Source organism: Vipera berus (assembly GCF_964194415.1).
Source record: "Vipera berus genome assembly, chromosome: 1".
NCBI lineage: Eukaryota > Metazoa > Chordata > Lepidosauria > Squamata > Viperidae > Vipera > Vipera berus.
In genome coordinates, this window is record NC_138202.1 from 132470502 (window position 1) to 132492731 (window position 22230).

Below are 22230 nucleotides of genomic sequence, written 5' to 3' on the forward strand. Positions count from 1 at the left end.
CAACGTGTGCATGCATCCCTAATGTATGTTCTTCTCTGGAATGATTTCATGCCTGCATAGCTTGAACCATGACTGGCCATGAAATAGAGGGTTCTTAAGGCTTCTTCATGCTTAGAATCTCCTAATAAAACAAACACAAACTTTTTCAGTAACCTTACCCATCTCAAACATTGCTTGCCTTAACATCTCATTCTTTTAGTTCTGTAGAACTAAAATTTTAGCTTGCACTTTTTCTATTCTGAAAAGTAATAGCTGATCTCACACAAATTTGCTGCTGTCATGTTACCTCATATGAATATTCCATTAGCCTAAATAGAATAGTTATGCATTGACTTTTGGTGTATCATCAGTGTTGATTCTAAGAAAATAACGTTTCTGCAAAAACAAAAGTCTAATATATTTGTTTGTATGTAATATTTTCCCTCATATCATCCCCAAAATAATGGTTATGTCTGAGTGCAGTCTGAAGATCTCTCATGTTTTTTCACGTACATCAACATTCTTCAGAGGTCAAAAGGGAAAATAAAGCTCAAGTCACAGTTCAGAAAGTTCCTTAATGTTTTATTCTTCCAATTTGCTTGTCAAAATTGTAACTGTAAGTGCTGGGGCTTGGGGGTGTTATTTGTTGTCCACAGGCATGCACACTAGCACGAAGGAATGCAGAAGTGTTTCTCAAGTACATTCATCGAAACAACGTCAGCATGCCAGGAGTAGTGAGCCATACCAGGGGTCCTGAACAGCAAGTGAAAGGTCAGTGTGTTCTTTGAGCCCCACATGAATGGAATGGCACCTGAGCTTATCTTGTATGCCACACGCGCACTGCTTCTGTTTATAATCTCCTCAGGTAAGGATGGATGACATAAGAGCAGAAACGCATGCCCTTACCATCTTTGTGGACCAAACCAAATAGGATCAGCTGTCCCAAGGAGTTGCAAAATATTTTGTTCTCTCCTTCACAGCTCGGAAATCAGGGAAATGGTTCTTTTGTATAGATTAGGAACCATCTAACTAATCAATCTAATTCATACCTCCCACCTGATTATTATATCTAGAGGTATTTAAAATGTAAGAAGTTTGCAATTCATTCTGTTAGACTAAACTTAAGGACTAAGTCTGTAGTCCTTAAAAAGGTTTACAAACCTAATATTACCTTCTTTACAAAGTTCTAGGTGAAGGCTTTATTAGCTATAAACATTAGGGATACCAAAAATGCTCTTTTCAGAACATGGTTTACCATTTCAAAAAGTTTCCATATGCATCACAGTAGGGTTTCTTTAGGGTTTCTAAACCCTAAAGTAAAAATGTAAAGTAAAAATGCGAAACAAAGATATTTTTCATTTCTGATGGGATTACTTTTAAAGTTATAAAGATAAAGGGCAAATCATGTTACTGCAGTAATAATTATGTAGTTTAGGAATGAGTATTCCAAACATTTGTGTATTTATTCACATTTAAAAAGTTGAAAATGTAAAACTAACATGATTAAATATTTCTTTGTTGACTGAGTTTTTCAGCAATACTAGCAATATACATGTCTGCATGCCTGTCTGTGGGGGGGAAAAGTAACCATTACTCATATTCAAACAGATAATTAAAATAAAAAATTAGAAATAGCAAGATAAGCTTTTATAATATTACATTGGAACATGTATAGATAATTTACATTAGATATGTATTTGGGGCAGCCATCTTTGTTTCTATTTTGACTTAAATAATCTTCCTGAAATACATTTATTTATTCAATTTCTATATAAATTTCTATTAAATCTTTTTCTATTAATCATCACTAATAGATATGAGGACTTTGAAATGTTTAAGAAGGGACAGGTCACAATCTGTTTGTTTAGCTGTCTGTTTAGCTTTACAATTTAGCTGGTGGCTAAGACCTATAAAGAATGATTGCTGGAATTGGATATGTCTAGTTTAATAAAAAAAAGAAACAAGACTAGGGGTGACATGATAGCCGTTTTCCAATATCTCAGGGGTTGCCACAAAAACGAGGGAGTCAAGCTATTTTCCAAAGCACCTGAAGGCAGGACAAGAAGCAATGGATGGAAACTAATCAAGGAGAGAAGCAACCTAGAACTATTTTTTTTCCTGACAGTTAGAACAATTAATCAATGGAACAACCTGCTTCCAGACGTTGTGAATGCTCCAACACTGGAAGTTTTTAAGAAGAGATTGGACAACCATTTGTCTGAAATGGTATAGAGTTTCCTGCCTGAGGAGGGGTTTGGATTAGAAGACCTCCAAGAATATTTCTATTCTATTCTATTCTATTCTATTCTATTCTATTCTATTCTATTCTATTCTATTCTATTCTATTCTATTCTATTCTATTCTATTCTATTCTATTCTATTCTATTCTATTCTATTCTATTCTATTCTAGTTATTTTGTACCAGTCCCGTATATTAAAGCTTGAATAGATTAAAGTTATATTTAAGCTTGAATAGATTAAAATTATATTAAAGCTTGAATAGATTTTTTTCTTCATCAATTTTGATTAATATTAATTAAAAATGGAGATTAGGTGGGCTTTTTTCTGTTGCACAATGATCTTGGACTACACCAACACTACACTTCAGTAACAAATCTTCCAATCTTTAATATATGGATATATTAGTCATTCATGATCATGTACTGAAAAAAATCTTTGACTTTAAAGCTTCCATTGCATGATGACATCTGAATTGATGATAATGACAATAAGATGATCTAATATGTTTAAAGAAATAGGATTGCTTCTAGTGGAAATTTAGGGAACTGTAATGTCATCAGATGTATTTTAAGATTGTTATTTCAACAGGTCCCTGCAAAGCAGTATCCTCAGAGAAATATGATTGAATAGAACTGCTAAATTTAATAAAGAATGGTAGAAATATTTAAAGAAAAGGTATGCCAAGAAAACATGGAGTGTATTTTATGTTACACAGAGTAGCTGGGTGCCTAAACTCTTAGTGCCTACATAGTTTGAGGTTTGTTTGGTCTCCCTCTGTGTCTATGTGTGTCTGAGTTTTGAAAAGCATAGACTGAAGTGTTCTTCACTAGTGAAAGTATTCTACTTTTACAAGAGTTTTGATCTCACTGACGTTCACAAAAACGTAATAAGCTGTTTGTGTTAATGACTGTCCTTGCTGTTGTTGTTTTTTTAACGCCTGATCTGAAGTGTTTAACTCTAGGAACTTACATTCTTAGTATAAGGTACAGGGTGGAATCAGTAACTACTTTCTTCTGGCTGTGCTTACCAAACCAGCTAAGGAAACAGTTCTTCTCCTTTTCCCTCCATAGCCATTCTCAGTGAGCTGCTGCAGAGGGAGAATCGTGTTCTTCACTTTTGGACTTTGAAGAAAAGGCGACTGGATCAGTGTCAGCAATATGTAGTCTTTGAGCGCAGTGCAAAGCAGGTAACTTGACAAAATGCCGTACTTCTCTTCATTGTCTGAATGTGAGACAGTTTAATAGATTGCCTGTGGGTAGAATTTATTTGTGATATGTACTTCTTGCAAGTCCTATGTCCAGTCCTTCCTAACTGTAAACACTGGAAAAGTTCAAGACCAATCAGAGTTTGAAACTAAACCCAATTGGCCATTAGTCCAAGTAAGTATGAAGCTAATAGATTCTGAACCAAAAACCAACCTTTTCATTTAATAACCTACCATATATTCCATGGGAGAACCTGATACCTTTGCACCTTATTTTATAGCTGAAATTCTGTTGGCTTCATCACATGAAGAAAGAAAAAAAAATGGAATAATGCAGTGAGAAGTCTAGCACAGCCTTTCCTCCTGCACACATATTCCAGTGATCTTTGATTTGCAACTTGTAAACATTACAGTATATGGGCATACAAAAGAAATTTCACAAAATGATCCAGGAAAACACATGTCTTCATATATTCTTAGTCCTTGTTAATTGCACAGTTCTCTCCTCTACTTAGGGTAGCAGGCAGCCAGCGTAGACTGAATAACAGGACAGTCATATCAGAAATACATTCTGTTTAAGTTTGCAGAATTCTGTTCTGACTGTATTTATTTATTTATTTGTTAAATTTATTTGCCACCTATCTCACCATTGGGCTACTCTTAGGTGGCTTACAACAATAAAAAGGAAGAAATGAAAAGAAGTGAAAGACTTTACAGAATTCAAGGCAATAAACAGTCTGCTTTCTATAAAAATCTGCATTTGGAACCATTCATAGCCTTCTGTTTGGAAGTGAGCCACCAAAGACTGTTCAGGGCAATAGCAATTCTTAGAAGGAGTAGAACGGGTCTCTTAACCTGGAACCTCCTTCTAGGATCCTATCTATGCTGCCTGTGTGAATGTGCTTCCCTTTGACTTGGAGGAGTGGCCTTTGCATTCTTCTTGTGGTCTTCTTGTGAGCAAGACCTTTTCATAGATCATTACCTTGTATTGCAAAGAATTTTGGGTATGTCAATGACGGTTTGAGCCTCGCCATAAAGAGAGTTCCCTCTCATAAGAATCATTCATGATTAAAGAAGAGGGCTCAGACTAGAGTCCACTGAAGACAAAAATGGTAACTCATTCCAGTATTATAGCAGGAGAACCAAATGGACTTTCATACTTAGGACATAATAATGGAAAAGGAGCTTTAGTTAGCTACTGGGGAAACTGTGGTGAGTTATTGAGGAAAAACAAAAGGCAAGTAATGAATAGCACTGGTGTACACTTTAGCGACATTTTTCTGCTTTCTCTATAAAACCTTTAGGATGAATCAGTATTTTGGTGGAAGGGAGAATTTTGCTGTAAGATTGCTCTCCATGGTCCTTAACAAAAACCCTCTTTTTTGTTATCTATTGTACTGGCCATGGTGCTGAAATTATTTTTCTACCAACAGCTCTCTCACATTAATTGCCTGAGCTATTATCTAGACTCCAGAGCAGATAATGGCATCCTGTATAGAGCACAGCACATTTTCTTACTTTTTTTTTAATTTGAGGTGAAAGTTGCTCCTGAATTGTGCTAGTATTTTTAGATATTTTGAACATTAGGTACACAGAAATGTAATACTCTGTTCAGGATAAATGGCCATACAATAAAATGTGTTAATCTTATGGTATCATAAGATCCCATTTTTGAAAATGTATTTTTGCCCCATCTGTAGGCCTTGGATTGGATTCAGGAAACAGGAGAATATTATCTCTCTACTCACACTTCCACTGGAGAATCAGCAGATGAAACACAGGAACTTTTGAAAGAATATGGAGAATTCAAAGCACCTGCCAAGGTGAACTGTATTTATAATTTATAAACAATATGAGGTTTTATCATTAAGAAACCAATAAGTATAGGATTGTGGAAGGCACTGCTGAGACAACTGTCCAAAGATGAGGAGGGAATTGTTTGAGCAGCATAATAAATCAAACCATGAATTTGTATGTATGAAATGATGAGTTTAATGCCCTTTACTGTTTACACCAATGCAAATCTTATGTACAGTTTAAAGAGGGTGAGATATTTATATGTGAAATAACTTATGAAGTTAGTTTGATATATGTTATCTGATGGGAAGGCCAGTTTAGTGTAGTGGTTAAGGTGTCAAGTTAGAAGCCAGGAGAACCTGATGTTGGCAAGAATTCAGCTGGAAGGAGGCAATGGCAAACCTTGCTAAGAAAATTGTAGGGACTTGTCCAGGTTGTCTCTGAGAATCAGATACAATTGTACAGAAGAAAATAAAATGAAAACATAATATTATCCTATTCAAATATTTTATAGTTCTCAGAATTCGGACACAATTCACATTATTTTGGACAATTGGACTGATATCTAAACACCTATGTAGACTAACCCAATGAAGCTCTTAATGGTATGCTTTTAATATCTAAACACCATATTGCAATTCTCTTCACTTCTAAAGTGATATAGGGGAGCAAAAGGTTTATTTGTATGTATGTTTATTTGTTTTAGGAAAACAATTTTAAGATTCCTTAAGAGAAATGAGATGTAAATGTGGTGTAGTAGTTGGTGTGTTAGACTGGGTTCAAGTCCATCCTTAGCCATAGAAGCATAGGCTTATCTTTAAACTAGTCATACTCTCTCATCCCAGCCTATTTCAGAGTTGTTGTAATGGGAATAAAATCCCCACCTTGAACTCTAAAACAAGAGGTGAAATATAAGTATGAACAAATAACAAATAATTGGTAGATCTGGTTTTGTAGTACTTTATAGCAATACATGGGTAGTCTTGACTTAACAACCTTTCTTTTAATGATTGTTTGATGTTATCATTGACCATGGTCACATGATCACATTTTGGGCATTTGGCAACTGGCTCTCATTTATGGCTATTTGTGATTTTGAGCATTTTTTAAAAATAGTTTCTAGACTTGGCTTCTGCTTTCCAGCAAAAGCATCCATTGGGCTTAATGGATTTGTTTAACAGGCATGATGCTTGCTTAACCACCACAGCAGAAAAGGTTGTAAAATCAGGTGTGGACATGTGACCTGCTGAGCAACCTCTACAATTTATTACCATAATTCTGGGCTCAGTTATGGTTACAAACCGAGGACTACTTGTATGTAACTGCTTTAAGACAGAATCACTTCTTCACATTCTAACTTTGGCTGTTTTTGCAATCATGCTTCACAGTTTTCCAGACAGCTCTGTTCCACCCAATGGAGAATTTGTTAGAGCTAGGCTGGGAGGGAGTGATTGGCCTAAAAATCATGGCTTCAAGTCCGTTTGAGGCTGAGTCTCCCCAATCTTAGTCCAATACCTTAGAGAGTACACCAAACTTGTTTTTATTTCCATTAAAAATAATTTAATCCTAATGTCATTTTGGGAAAGTTTTTCGTATCAGTTATTCATTTTATATGTTGCCTGTTGCCATAAGGACTGTTTATTTGTCAGTTTCCAGGCATGATTTCCCATTCAGCAGTGTTTAATAGAAATAAGTGAAAACATCAGAAGCTGTTCAGAGCTGTTGTTTTCTCTCTTTATTTTGTTTTTTTTTAAGATTATCTCAGAATCAGACTATTTAGTTACAGAAGTTGTTCCACTGAGTGGGCACAAATATCAGTGGAAAAGAATTATTTTTCAAAATAGAATTTTTTTTAACTACTGTGTAGTTGATATTGCTACATCATATATTCAGTAAGAACTATATGCTAATTTAAAGTCTTTCCAGTGGCACAAGATGAAACATTTGATTTTTTTCCCCATTGCATTCTCTTGCCCCTCTTTCCTGGAAACCATTTTTATGGGTTGGAAAGAGCTTTTGGAACAGCCAAGAAGTGATTATAGGTAGAGTAATTAGGCAAAAATCATGTGCCTGTCCTCACATGGGTTCTGTTAATGCCAAAAATTACTGTGAAATTAAACCCACCAGATCTGTTTTATTCTTACTTCCTTGCCCTGATATCTGACACAGAAAATACAGATTTAAAAACCTTTTAGATGGAAAAAGCCGCATCCCACCTACACTCTGTCTCCCAAGATTTTAAGGACATTTCACATTAGCAGCATTTGTGGAAAAATTACAAGGCCCAGATGGTTACTTTGTGAATTAAAATGGAACAGAATGTCTGTGAAAAGATGTGATAACCAAGAACAAATATTTTCGAACAGCAAACCAAGGAGAAAGTGAAGCTTCTCATTCAGCTGGCCGATAGCTTCGTGGAGAAAGGGCACACACACGCCACAGAAATTAGGAAATGGGTTACTACGGTTGACAAGTGCTATCGGGATTTTTCACTGAGAATGGGGAAGTACCGCTACACTTTGGAAAAAGCTCTTGGGATCAATACAGAGGTACTGTAAGTTGCATGTTTTTTCTGACATATCATTATTAGGGAAGACGCCTGGATTTGGGATAGGTGAGATTCTTTCCCATCCTCCCTGTCCTGCTTTGCTTTGGTGCAGCATGGAGATCTCCCAAAGTAGATTTTGGAACACAACGTTTAGCTCCACTGCAAGAACAGATAGAAAGAATAGATAGTAGGAAGGTGTTTGGTTGATAGTATTTCTATCTGATGACCAAGTAATAGTCCACTCATAAATGTGAGAACTGTTGCAACCTTCAGAAGGTTGTTTAAGGCCTTTTCAGTCTAAGCCTCTAGCTGCAGGAAACATGCTTGACTTGATTCCTAGGGAATAACATGGTTAAATTGCCATCGGGTGTAATTCATCCCAGCAAGCAATAATCCCATAAATATATAAGCTGCAAAGGTGGGGGGGGATGACTGAAAAGAGTTTTTTTCCTGAATAAAGGTTTGAAAAATCTTTGTGCTGCACCATGAAAATTAACTTACAGACTAATTTTAATAGTTTGTATGCATGCATGATTCTTGTTTCCAGAAGCCTCCCCTGCCCTGCTAGAGCTTCATTTATTTCCCCCCAAATTTGCTTTTGAGCATGAGGGGAGGAAATAGCTGATAGAGGAATATGAGACAGCAAGCTGTTGTGAAAATTGGCCAAAAAAAGAAGAGATATTCAGTGTTTTTAACTGAGATCAGGCCACTGAATTGAGAAGGACAAAGTCTATGCTTTGCACCTCATTTTAACAAATTTAGGTAGGGTATGCTTGTTTCTACCATGGAGAGGATCAAAATCTAATCTTAGGATCAATATTTTGGAAGAGGGGAAAAAAACAAAGTCCCCATCCCACTCCCCCATCAGCTACCTTATGTGTTTCAGCAAACAGGACAGATTATTTTCATTACTCTAATTGTCTTTAAGAAAACCCACATGGTGGGAGGAAAAACCTTCTCAGAATCTTTCATCACCTGCTACTTGTCAGATCTGATATTCTTATAACTAATAATTTATAAATATTTTAATGCATTTGGCCTTTTAGTACCGTGAAATATTTTCCTCCAGTGTTATTGTTGTCCTTTCATCTCGTTCACTTTGTGGGTACATTTTTTGCATTTCTTTATTTTTTTTCACAGAAGCATAGCAATTTATTAAAGCTGTGTGTCACTACATTTTTTTTCAGGATAATAAAGACCTGGAGTTGGACATCATTCCAGCAAGTCTGTCTGATCGTGAAGTAAGGCTACGTGATGCCAGTCATGAAGCCAATGAAGAAAAGAGAAAGTCAGCCAGGAAAAAAGAGTAAGTGGTGAGAATCAGGTGCCTCAGTAATATATCAATTTGCAAAAAGCAACCACTTCCTCTCAGCATGTCAGCAAGCTCAGCCAGATGTGAGGCAGCTAGAATATCATGTTCTGTACATTTGTACTGAATGTTATTCTGGCAAATGGCCAGAACAGAGATAGAAGAACAACAACATGTAATCATATGGATACAGAAAGTCTGGGATAAATCCAATCCAGATGATGATAATTATGTTGTTGTAGTGGTGCTTGTGCTTGTTGTTTAATTTCAGAAGAGGGCACATCTATTTTGTTTTGGGTAATGACATGTTACTTTCATATTTTATTGTAGATGTGTTTGAAACAATAAAATATTTACAAGCGTGCAGCAATTGCTATCGTGCTTGTTACTGATGAAATCTCAGTATTCTAAGGGATTCTTCATTGGGAACTAGCCAAGGAGTTGATTCTTGTTCAATATGATCTTCAATTTTCCCATGATCAGTAGAAGTATTGTTCCATGCCTTATTATAGCCTTTATTCATTTAATGGTTTAAAAATGGTGATGCTATTGGCAAGGAAGCAAAAAAAAAGCATTATATCAAAATGCAGTGTGACAGAACATTATGTTAGAAATTGTATTCTCTTTTATTCTTTACATGTTCATTGGTTGGGAACTAAATAGTTTCCTTACCCATTTATCAAGTTGTACAAATTGTATTACTTCAATGAGATTAACAGCACTGATATTTCTTTTGGATTCCAGAAATTTTACAGTTTCTGAAATGTTAATTATTATTATGTAAATTACATAATAATGTCAAGATAGCTATATTTCACAACAAATTCAAATGTATTTATACTCCAATATGTTCTAAATAAGAGTTTTGGAACTGAAAGAAAACAGTAATCTGTTAAAGTCTGAGACCTCGTAGTAAGAGAAAAAAAATATCCGTGCAATTATATTGCAGAAATATTTAGCATCCATCATTCTAAACAGACAGATAACATATATGTCTTCATCTTCTCTCGTATTTTATTCATATATTTATATATTATACTTCAGCTGATCTTTTCTACAAAAAGGCTTAAGGCAGTCTTTATAATTCTTTCTCAGAAATGTTATCACTCAATTATGAGACAGGCAAAATTGAAAGATTGTGTTTGTGTCAGTGTGCTTGTTCTATATATTCATGCAAAAACATTTCTCCTTGTAGGTTCATCATGGCTGAATTACTTCAGACAGAGAAAGCCTATGTTAGGGACCTGCATGAATGTTTAGAGGTATGGTGCCTTGGAAGAATGACCACAATGTTTTATATAAAGATCATATGATGTAGTGATTTGTTGTATACAGTATACCAAAGATTTGAAAAATAATAATGTTTTTTATTTCAGTAGTAGTCGTATATAGATTGTTGACCAAATGTAACTTAAGGGAAAAAGAGAAAAACCTAATTCATTCCTTCTGCTTTATGGTGGCAAAGTTTTTTGGTGCCACCACCTATTTTTTTTTAATTGAAAAGTTTTTCAATACATTTTATCTTTAACAATCCCTCCCCCCCCAGCCCCCACCCAACCCTTCCTAGCCCTCCCTAACCCTCCCCCCTCCCCTTCCCCCCTCCCCCCTCCCCGACTTCCCAGAGCTAAATACAAGGTATAAAAGTAAAAACAATCATAAACAACCATATGTTAACAACAATAAGCTATTAAATCTATCGCACTCTAGCTCATGTAAAATGACTACAAGCAATACAAATATCACATCAAAACTTATACAAATACTAAATGAAACTTTTTAGTCCCATATTTATTCTGGATGTAATCAATCCACTTTTTCCACTCCATAATATAACGTTGTTGCGAATGGTCTTTCAAATAAGCCGATATCTTTGCCATTTCCGCCAGGTCAGAAACTTTTAAAGTCCATTCTTCTATAGTCGGCAGTTCCTCCTTCTTCCAATATTGACCTACTAAAAGTCTTGCTGCCGTAATCAAATTCAACATCAACTTAGTGTCCACAACAGTAGTATCCGTGATTATGCCCAATAAAAACAATTGCGGACAAAACTTTATCCTTCTGCATATCTTCTGCATATTCCACCAGATTTTAATCCAAAAAGCTTTAACCTTTTTACAGGTCCACCATATATGAAAGTACGTTGCGTCTTCGCCACCACACCTCCAACATTTAGGTTGATAATTCGGATACATACTTGTGAGCTTTTTAGGATCTAAATGCCACCTATAAAACATTTTATAAAAGTTCTCTCTTAAATTTTGGGCTTGTGTAAATTTTACGTTCCTCACCCAGATCTTTTCCCAAGTGTCCATTGTAATAACTTCTTGAATATTCTGAGCCCACTTTATCATACAATCTTTAACAAGTTCTGTTTCTCAGTCAATTTCTATCAATGCAAGATATATCCGTTTGATATGTGCTGGACCCTGATTTCTAATTTGCTTTACCAAATTTTCGTCAGTCATTGAAAAACCAATTTTCTGATCTTCTTTCCACCTGGCCCGTAGTTGCCCATATTGAAACCAGGTTTGAACAATCTTCTCTTCTCGTAGAAAATTATACGGCTTCAAACACCATACGTTCCTCTCCAAACTTAGGATTTCCTTATATGTAATCACATCATGTTTGAACCCAACATTTATGTTTTCTATTGCGTGTTTCGGTATTGCCCATAAAGGTATCTTGTAATTTAACTTATGTCTATACTTTTTCCAAACTCTCAACAAAGCATGTCTAAAAATATGCACCTTAAACACATTATCTACCTTCTTATCATACAATAAATATGCATGCCAGCCAAATAACAAGTCGTGGCCTTCAAGATTTAATAATCTCCCTTGTGTTAAATTAATCCAGTCACTTATCGCTGACAAACCAGCAGCTTCATAGTATAATTTAAAGTTGGGCATTTTAAGACCACCTCTTTCACGTGTATCCTGCATAATCTTAAATTTAACTCGTGGCCTTTTCCCTGCCCATACAAATTTATTGATACCCTTTTGCCATTCCTCCAAATTTGAATCCTTTTTAAGAATAGGTATCATTTGAAATAAGAATAAAAATTTAGGCAAAACATTCATTTTCACTGCTGCAATTCTTCCCAATAGAGACAATTGTAATTTTTATCAGCTTTCCAATTCATTTTGAATTTTTCCCCATAATTTTTCATAGTTATTTTTATATAACTTTACGTTTGAGGGTGACAAATACACCCCCAAATATTTAACCCTTTTAACAATCTCAAATCCAGTTAACCCTTCTAAAAGGGCCTTTTGCGATACTGTCATATTTTTAGCCAGTATTTTAGTTTTTTGTATATTAACCTTGAATCCAGAAACCTTCCCATATTGCATTATTATCTCCATCAGGTCCACAACAGAATCTTTTGGCTGAGTCACCGTAACAACCAGATCGTCTGCAAACGCCCTCAATCTATAATCCTGATCTCTAATTTGAATTCCCTTAATTTTTTCCGAATTCCGTATTTTAATCAATAATATCTCCAATGTTAAAACAAATAATAAAGGTGATAACGGACACCCTTGTCTTGTACCCTTTTCAATATTACATACTTCAGTCAAACTATTATTTACTATTATTCGCGCTGTTTGTTTTTGATATAATACCCTAATTGATTGTAAAAATTTATCCCCAAAATTCATTTTATCTAATACTTTCATCAAAAATTGCCAATCCAATTGATCAAAGGCTTTTTCGGCGTCTAGAAAGATTAGCGCCGCAGGGATCTGGTTGTTCCTTTCCAAAAATTCCAACAAATCTACTATATGCCTCACATTATTTTTCATTTGTCTGCCACTAATAAACCCAGTTTGATCACCATGAATTATCTGTTGCAAAACCCTCATCAATCTGTTAGCTAAAACCTTAGCAAATATCTTGTAGTCCGTATTCAAAAGTGATATTGGTCTATAATTTCTTACTTGAGTAACATCCTGATCTTCCTTCGGAATCAGAGAAATAAAAGCAGTTCTCCAAGACGGAGGCACCCCTCCTCCCCTCTGAATTGTCTGAAACAATTCCCCTAATGGCTTTATCATTTCCAATTGTAATTTTTTATAATACACCGCCGTCAGTCCGTCCGTGCCTGGCGCTTTATCCACCTTCAATTGTTTAATTGCTAAAAGAATTTCTTCTTCTGTTATCAATTGATTAATCTCTTCTTTTTGTTCTTGTGTAAGAACCGGGATGTTGGCATTCCTCAAATATACATCAATATCTGCTTCATTAATCTTATCTTTAGCATATAATTTAGAATAAAAGTCCACAAAAGCTTCCTTAATAAGATCCTGTTGATACACAACCTTACCCTTATGTTCGCCACCACCTATTTTTAAAAGGGCATCTCACCTGACATCCACCCTCTCGTGATGTTGGGCGTCAAAGGAATATGGGTGTCACAGCCTGCACTGAGCAATTTTTTTATTTTATTTTAATCCCATTTATATCCTGCCCTTCTCCGAAGACTCAGGGCGGCTTACAATTTAAAGCACAAATCAATGTGCTTAGCAATAGCCTTCATTCTATGTATATGCCTGCTTATTAGGGCTTTCGCCCCGCCCCCAAGCAGCATTATTACAAAGTCAGCTTATTGCCCCCAACAATCTGGGTCCTCATTTTACCTACCTCAGAAGGATGGAAGGCTGAGTCAACCTTGAGCCTGGTGGGATGTGAACCTGCACTAATTGCAGGCAGCTGGTGTTACTTAAGGAGGCATTAGCCCACTGCTCCACCAAGGCTCAATTGAAATATCAAAATATGAAATGTCCATATTGCAACTTCCTGGTCATATAATGCCTCCTCCCTCCTTCCTACAACCTTGGTAGATAGACTCTTCTTACAAATAAATGTAATGAGAGTTTATTGAAAAAAGGAAATAATAAATTTTTATTTTTTAAAATCAACTTTATTAAATTTCAAAGGAAGATAAAATCAGCAGTGGGATTCAAATACCTGAACAACCAGTTCTCTGTGTGGATGCCACTTCTGGAAGCCCGTTCTGAGCCAGGGAGAGCTCCCAGGCTCAGAACAGAGCAGCAGAAGTGTGTCCACGCACTTCTGGTGGGCCGTTCTGGGCATGGGAGGCCTCTCCTGCTCAGAATGGACTTCCAGAAGTGGCATCCATGCACTTCCGATGGTCTCTTCTGGCCCTGGGAGCCCTCTCCTGCTCAGAATGGACTTCCAGAAGTGGCATCCATGCACTTCCGATGGTCTCTTCTGGCCCTGGGAGCCCTCTCCTGCTCAGAATGGACTTCCAGAAGTGGCATCCATGCACTTCCGATGGTCTCTTCTGGCCCTGGGAGCCCTCTCCTGCTCAGAATGGACTTCCGGAAGTGGCATCCACACACTTCCGATGGGCTGTTCTGGGCCTGAGAGGCCTCACCAGCTCCGAACGGACTTTTGGAAGTGATGTGGACACCATCCAAGCACTTCCGGCAGTCTGTTCTGAGCCTTGTGAAAAAGGGCTAGGGCATCAGCCAGTTCACCGAAGTCAACAAAAAATTAGCAACCGGTACCACCAAACCAGTGTGGACCAGCTGAATCCCACCACTGGATAAAGTACAAATTAATAAAAAAAGATTAACAAATGAAGGGATTAGAGGGGGGAAAAGTTAAGAAGTGACAAGAGAAAAGAGAAAAAGAAAAAACAAAAAGAATGACTTCCAACCTTCTTTACTAAATGTATAAATATATAATAAAGTAACTTTGAACTATAAATTATATAAACAAAAATATATAAAATATGTAAAATAAACTAAAGCTATATAGCAAAAGTTATTTATTCTAAATGTAAACATAAACCTTAAAAACTCTAATACAATACACAATATTTATATAATCATAACAAATCTAATTAGCAAATCCTAAAACTGAAACTTTTTTTAATCTTTTTTAAGTAAGAAATCCAAAAGTGGTCTTCAAGCAGAAACAAGCTAGAGAAACTTTTATCTTTCATCAAAGTAGTCAAGAAATGATAATTGTTTTTAAAACTCTTTGTATCCATTAGTATTAAAATGCCAGCATTCAAGGTTGGGGGAGACAAACACAGAGCTGTTCTGATCATGGGGCAGAACCTAAAAGAGCATTACAAAACAAAACAACCAACAATGCAATGCTCCAGACAGCTCAGAATATGTTAGTAGTACAAAATACTTCGATTCCCAAGAATATTCTAGAAGAAAAACTTATCTTTTTAGATATGTTTTTGGTATGCATAAATGCTGGAACTACGTACAATTCTTTAAATCTGTATAGAGAAATAAAAAACATTATAGAACAGCACAGAAACATCAAGAACCTTGTGTTCCCCCTTTCCCCCATTTTTTTTTTGATATTTCAAGCTTGAATCAGAGGCTTTAGAACAGATGATAAACTCTCATCCTTCTGCAGTTTGTTCCAGCTTGAATTCTGCCCTTGGTTTTAAAGGGAGCAAGCATGTTCTGCTGTAACAGAGGGAATAGCTGGGGTATCTTACTCTCTCTGTATGTGGCAAAAACTTCTCTCCCTCATGAGAATATGTAATATTCACGCAGCCAGCATTACTGTGAATGATTGACAAAGCTTTGTTCACAACAGGTACTTATGACAGACTCTCTACATAAGTGGAATTATGGGGAATATAAATAGAAATGATATGATCAAACTGGCGTGTTACATGTTCAGTAGATGTATTGTACTGTCTAGATGAGTAAGTGAAGGAGAGAGAATATGACATCCAAATTGGAAAAAGGATTTTGTGGAATGTGCAAAACCTTTCAAATTCGAAATTCCCCATCTTGAATTTAAATCAGTCATTCCTTACTGCAAAATGGGCTATTTTGACTGTTTGGGAAGTGTGTAAGCCCCAAGCAGATTATTTCAAATTTGACACAGAAGTGTGTTAATTTGAAACACTTCCCAAACAATTAGACATTTGTGTTTTGGTCACAAAATAAACGTTCTGGAGCTGGTGCTTTGAACCTGAAACACTTTCTGCACTATTAGAGTTTTGAATTATTTATTATTATATTCTGCTTTTCCTCGAGGATTTCAAGTCAGTGTATGTAATGCCCTTTCCACCAGTTTTTGTAATGTACCTTGGAATAACTTATCTTGAGAGGTTCCATGATTGAAACTAGACTTGATACTAAGTCTCCGTGGTCTCGGTTCAATTTCTAATCACTACAAGACCCATTTCTCTGTGTTTAGCATAAAAAGAGAATGACAATATTGGTCTGCAGTTCCTTTTGGAGTACTCAGATTATTCACGGCATTGAAGAGTTTATGGAAGTGGTCTCCAACCTTTCCAGCTTTGCAGACCAGCAGGGGGAGGGGGGGCGGGAGGAAATGGTTCTGTGGAAGCTGTGGGCAAGTGCATGTGCATGCAGCTCCATTTTTGTAAGTGGTGGGCATGTGCGCCTGCTGCATGTGCAACTGGAGCTGCGCACATGTGCACATTGCTTCCACAGCCTGCTTCTGAACAGGCCAGGGATTGGTAATGGGCCATGGCCTAAGGATTGGGGAACCTGTTTCATGGTGTTTGTATACTTAATTTAGAAACAATTTTCTTGGATATTCTCTGCTTTTACCAAGAAAAATAAATAGCAACGTTTTGACTACATATAAAACTTTTTCTGTGCTTAAGCACTGTACAAATTTGTAAAGTAAATAAGTATACCTTGTTTTCTAGACCTACCTTTGGGAAATGACAAGTGGAGTAGAGGAGATACCGCCAGGGATTCTGAACAAGGAACACATAATATTTGGAAACATCCAGGAGATATATGACTTTCATAACAAGTATGTTTTCTAAGCATATTGAGATATGTTATTATTTCACATCACAGAAAATGAAAAATACAATTCCTATATAAAAGATAATACCACTGTTGCTTCTTAGACATACGTTCTATCATATCAGGATGGAGACAGTGTAATTATTTATTTATTTTATTTATTTATTTATTTAGTTATATTTATATACCGCCCTATTCCCTGAGGACTCAGGGCGGTTTACAGGGAATTAAAAATCCAAAATACAAAAATTAAGAACCAAATTAAAAATATTAAATTGACCCTGTAGTCGATTAAAAAGAACCCCAAATTAAAATTTCTCCTCAGTCTGGGCCCGAGAGCTCGAAGAGCCAGGTCTTCAGGCCCCGGCGGAATGATCGGAGGTCGGGAGCAGTCCTCAGCTCCACCGGCAGCTGGTTCCAGAGGGCAGGCGCCCCCACTGAGAAGGCCCTATCCCTGGGTGTCACCCGCCGGCAGTCTCTTACCGGCGGGACCCTGAGCAGACCCTCCCTGTGGGAGCGCACTGGGCGAAGGGCGTTTGATGACGGCAGCAGGTGTTCCCTCAAATACCCCGGACCCAGGCCATGTAGGGCTTTATAGGTGATAACCAGCACCTTGAATTTCACCCGGAGGGCAACCGGAAGCCAATGCAGCTCGCGGAGTAGAGGTGTTACATGGGAGTATCGGGAGACCCCCATTACAACTCGCGCGGCCGCATTCTGCACCAGTTGAAGCCTCCGAGTGGTCTTCAAGGGCAGCCCCATGTAGAGAGCGTTACAGTAGTCCTAACGGGAGGTCACAAGCGCATGAGTAACTGTGCGTAGGGCATCTCGGTCCAGATAGGGACGCAACTGGCGCACCAGGCGAACCTGTGCAAAAGCCCCCCTGGTCATGGCTCCTATGTGATCTTCAAAATTGAGCCGTGAGTCCAGGAGGACGCCCAAGTTGCGAGCCCTATCAACGGGGGGTAACACCTCACCCCCCATCGTTAGAGGTGGAATAACTTGGTTAACCCGAGATGCCGATATGCACAGCCACTCAGTCTTGGCGGGATTGAGACGAAGCCTGTTTCTCCCCATCCAGACCTGAACCGCCTCCAGGCACCGGGACATCACAGAGAGGGCATCGCTGGGTTGGTTCGGGGTGGAAAGAAAAAGTTGGGTATCATCAGCGTACTGGTGATACCCCACCCCGAAGCCACGAATGATCTCGCCCAGCGGCTTCATATAGATGTTGAACAGGAGAGGCGAGAGAACCGACCCCTGAGGGACTCCACAAATGAGAGGCCTCGGGGCGGATCTCTGCCCTCCCGTCAACACCGACTGCGAGCGGCCCTGGAGGTAGGAGGAGAACCACCGTAAAACGGTGCCTCCCACTCCCAACCCCCTGAGACGCCGCAGCAGGATACCATGGTCGATGGTATCGAAAGCCGCTGAGAGATCTAATAGGACCAGGACAGAGGAGCAACCCCTGTCCCTTGCCCTCCAGAGATCATTCACCAGCGCGACCAATGCCGTCTCTGTGCTGTGTCCGGGCCTGAAACCCGATTGGTACGGGTCCAGATAATCAGTTTCCTCCAGGAACAGAGGGAGCTGATGCGCCACCACACTCTCAACAACCTTCGCCAGAAAGCGAAGGTTGGAGACTGGACGGTAGTTGTCTAAAGCAGCCGGGTCCAAAGCAGGCTTCTTGAGAAGGGGTCTCACCACCGCCTCCTTCAAGGCGGCAGGGAAGACACCCTCCTTCAGAGAAGCAGTTATTACTGCATGGAACCAGCCTCGTGTTCCCTCCCGAGCCGCATAAGCTAGCCAGGAGGGGCACGGATCCAACAAACAGGTGGTGGTGCTCAGTCTCCCCATGATCCTGTCCACATCATCAGGGGAAACAGGGTCGAACTCAGTCCAGATAACGTGCTCAAGACCGCCTGATTCCTCCACATCAGACTCTGCCCAGTCAGAGTCCAGGCCGGTCCGGATCCGAGCGATTTTGTCCGCCAGATGATGACTAAACTCCTCGGCTCGTCCCTGCAAGGGATCCTCTCTCACCTCCTGGTTAAGGAGGGAGCGAGTCACCCTAAACAGGGCGGCCGGGCGATTATCTGCGGACGCGATAAGGGCGGCAAAGTAGTTAGACTTCGCCGTCCTTATCGCCGCAAGATAAGACCTTATAAAGGTTCTTAACTGCAATCGGTCGGATTCGGATCGGCTGGATCTCCAACCGCTCTCTAGACCTCGTCTCCGACGCTTCATCTCCCGGAGCTCCACAGAGAACCATGGGGCCCAACGGGATCTGCGCCGGGTCAGAGGTCGCATGGGTACAACGCCGTCAAGTGCCCTGGTGGCAGCCGTTTCCCAGGCCTCCACCAGAGCATCGACTGGGCTGTGGGTAAGGGTGATAGGTATAGGCCCAAGCGCCCTCTGGAATCGATCCGGGTCCATTAGGCGCCTGGGGCGGAACCACCTGGTCGGTTCCGCCGCCCAGCGGCGGGGGGTGGCATGACGGAAAACCAGCCTCAGGAGGTGGTGATCTGACCATGACAGAGGAGTGATGGACGGGGAGCCCCCTCCCAGATCATCCAACCACTGTCCAGACAGGAATACCAGGTCGAGAGTATGATCCCCCACATGAGTCGGGCCCTCAATAACCTGGGTCAGGCCCATGGCTGTCATGGAAGCCATGAACTCCCGAGCTAACTCCGACGACCCTCCCAGTGACGGCAGGTTGAAGTCACCCAGGACTATAAGCCTGGGGAACTCCACCGCCAACCCTGAGAGGGTGTCGAGCAGCTCAGGCAGGGCTGTTGCCACACAGCTGGGCGCCAGGTATGTAAGCAACAAACCCAACTGAACCCGAGAACCACATCTCAAGAGGTGGGATTCGCTCCCGGCCATCTGGACAATGGTGGCCTCCCGGGGACACAAAGTCTCCCGAATAACCACTGCCACCCCACCACCCCTGCCCTGAGCCCGTGGCTGGTGCAGCACCCGGAAACCTGGCGGGCATAACTCGGTGAGAGGCACCCCTCCCTCCGAACCCAACCAAGTTTCCGTGATGCACGCTAGATCCGCACCTTCCTCCTCGATCAGATCATGGATGAGGGGAGCTTTGTTAACTACGGATCTAGCATTAAAATAGACCAACCTGAGCTCAGGGGCCTGATCACCCTCATCCCCGGGTAAGAGGGTGCTAACCGGAGGGTCAGAGCGCGCCACCGCTCGGAGATAGCGGGGGCGCGATCCCAGGTGTTGATATGGCCCTCCGCGCAAACACCTGCTGCCATTCCCTATCGCCGTGGGGATTTGAAGCCCCACCCCCACATTCCCAGAACCAGCAGCCACCCCCCCCGACCCCGTCCTGTCAGGACCTCTAACAGGTCCAGACTGAGTGCCAGTTAAAGATTCCCTCCCTACCCTCCCCTCCCTCCCCCTCCCTAACCTTTTAAAATAACCGGCTAAAAATTTTAATTATGCTTCCCACTAAGACATATAGTATGCTGTTTGGCTGTACAGGATGCCAAAACTATCTTCTGCCAAATAAGTGATGTGTCTGGAAGTTGACATGAAAGAAGAAGTTGTAACACCAATATGTCTTCACCATTGGCATTGGCAGCTACTCCATCCTATCTATTCCTTAAATTGTATTGCTGCTGGTGAAAATTAATTACTAGTTAACAGGATTAGAAATGAGTTTTATCTAACAAAATTGGCTTCAATGATGGAGGTTCTGTATTCATCACAGCAAAATTAATACTTGGCTGTTGATAGTTGTTATTATGTTGATTAATTAAGTAAGACATGGGTACCATGTTACCGGTGAGTAAGTAATTTTCACAAGATCTACTATAGAGCTTAGTGCAGTCATGGCACCTCTTTTCTCAAAATGGGGATTCCCTATGAAGAATGTTAGGCAATAGCTGCAAACACCAGTGCAGCTAAAACTAGCATACTGTTTGTACAATTATGTGGAAGTAGCTGTTCAAAAGCCACACATTTTAATGGAGCCATAACTTTGACTATCTCCTTCAGATGATCTGAAAGTAAAGTATCATGGAAAGTGGGCTGCCAAATAACTGGAACCCTATCCTATTCTGCTTAAGATGTAGCCAATTCAAAAAAATAAATAAATTGAGTCTTACTTGAGCATTAAATATGCCTTAATTTCATCTACTTACTTTTAGGCCATCTGTGACCTTGAACGATTCCTTTTTAAAAATGTGTGTATTCAGTTAAATTATATTTATAGACTGTCCAACTCCTGTCAAACTCTGGGCAGCTTATCTCTGGTGGGGGAGGTCATTCTGTTGGGTCAACCTATTCTCCAAAGCACCTGAAGGCAGGACAAGAAGCAATGAATGGAAACTAATCAAAGAGGGAAGCAACCTAGAACTAAGGGGAATTTTCCTGACAGTGGAACAATTGATCAGTGGAACAACTTGCCTCCAGAAGTTATGGATGTTCCAGCACTGGAGGTTTTTAAGAAGATATTGGACGACCATTTGTCTGAAATGGTATAGGGTTTCCTGCCTGAGCAGGGCGTTGGACTAGATAGAAGACCTCCAAGGTCTCTTTCAACTCTGTTATTTTGTTATTCTGTTAGAATGTTCTCCTGAAATTGCATCCGAGTACACATGCTTCCTAGGTCCCACAAGATGACAGAAACCAGGATGCATCGACCCAGCTGGACAAAACCGGATGGACAAAAACAACTGGAAAGAAGCAGTCCCTGAGACAGATATTTCTTATATTGTGTACTTCTTCTAAAAATAAATGTTTGCCTTGACTCTGTGGTTTCCTCCCTCGGTCCCACTAGGAATGGGGCAGGTTCTGCAGAACTGGAAAAATGCATACCTAAATAAAATTGTGGCCAAAATGTTGGTCTCATAAAAAGAATCTGTTCAATAACATTATGGCCCATTTGCCCCTCATGTAAAACAATAAAGGAGTAAAAGATGAAAAAGGATTTGGGAAGCTTAAGTTCAGAGCTGCTTCCCCATTGCCATTTTGGCTCCCTGACTAATTTCTACCTTTGTTTTCATTTTTTTCCAGTATTTTTCTGAAAGAACTGGAAAAATACGAACAACTTCCTGAAGATGTTGGTCACTGCTTTGTCACCTGGGTAATAAGTCTAAACATATTACTGTTTATTTTTGAAGCTTTTATACATTTAGGTTTTCTACACCTTTAAACAGACCAAAATGGTAGGTCATATTCACTCTTTCTGTGATGTAACAGAGCAGCCAGAATAATTCCTTTCCTGTCTCCAAAACCCTGCTTATTCTTATACATTCCTGAAACGTAAGGTATTCTTCAGGAGCAGTGCTGGGTGGAGTCACAATAGTCAAGATGATAGCTGAACCCTTGT

At 39.6% G+C, this 22230-nt stretch overlaps 1 protein-coding gene across 4 annotated transcripts in view; it reads left to right on the plus strand.

The window, feature by feature from the left end:
• The window catches only part of KALRN (kalirin RhoGEF kinase), a gene marked incomplete at its 5' end in the record, with an annotated part of 564822 nt that overhangs the window by 404458 nt on the left and 138134 nt on the right, over positions 1–22230 (plus strand). For all 4 annotated transcript variants that reach the window (XM_081316371.1, XM_081316370.1, XM_081316372.1 and 1 more), the window contains 8 exons: positions 636–750; positions 3291–3406; positions 5125–5247; positions 7588–7770; positions 8957–9075; positions 10274–10340; positions 16766–16875; positions 21915–21984. In XM_081316371.1, coding sequence (XP_081172497.1) covers positions 636–750; positions 3291–3406; positions 5125–5247; positions 7588–7770; positions 8957–9075; positions 10274–10340; positions 16766–16875; positions 21915–21984 — 903 coding nt within the window. The remainder of the gene's footprint in view (positions 1–635; positions 751–3290; positions 3407–5124; positions 5248–7587; positions 7771–8956; positions 9076–10273; positions 10341–16765; positions 16876–21914; positions 21985–22230) is intronic.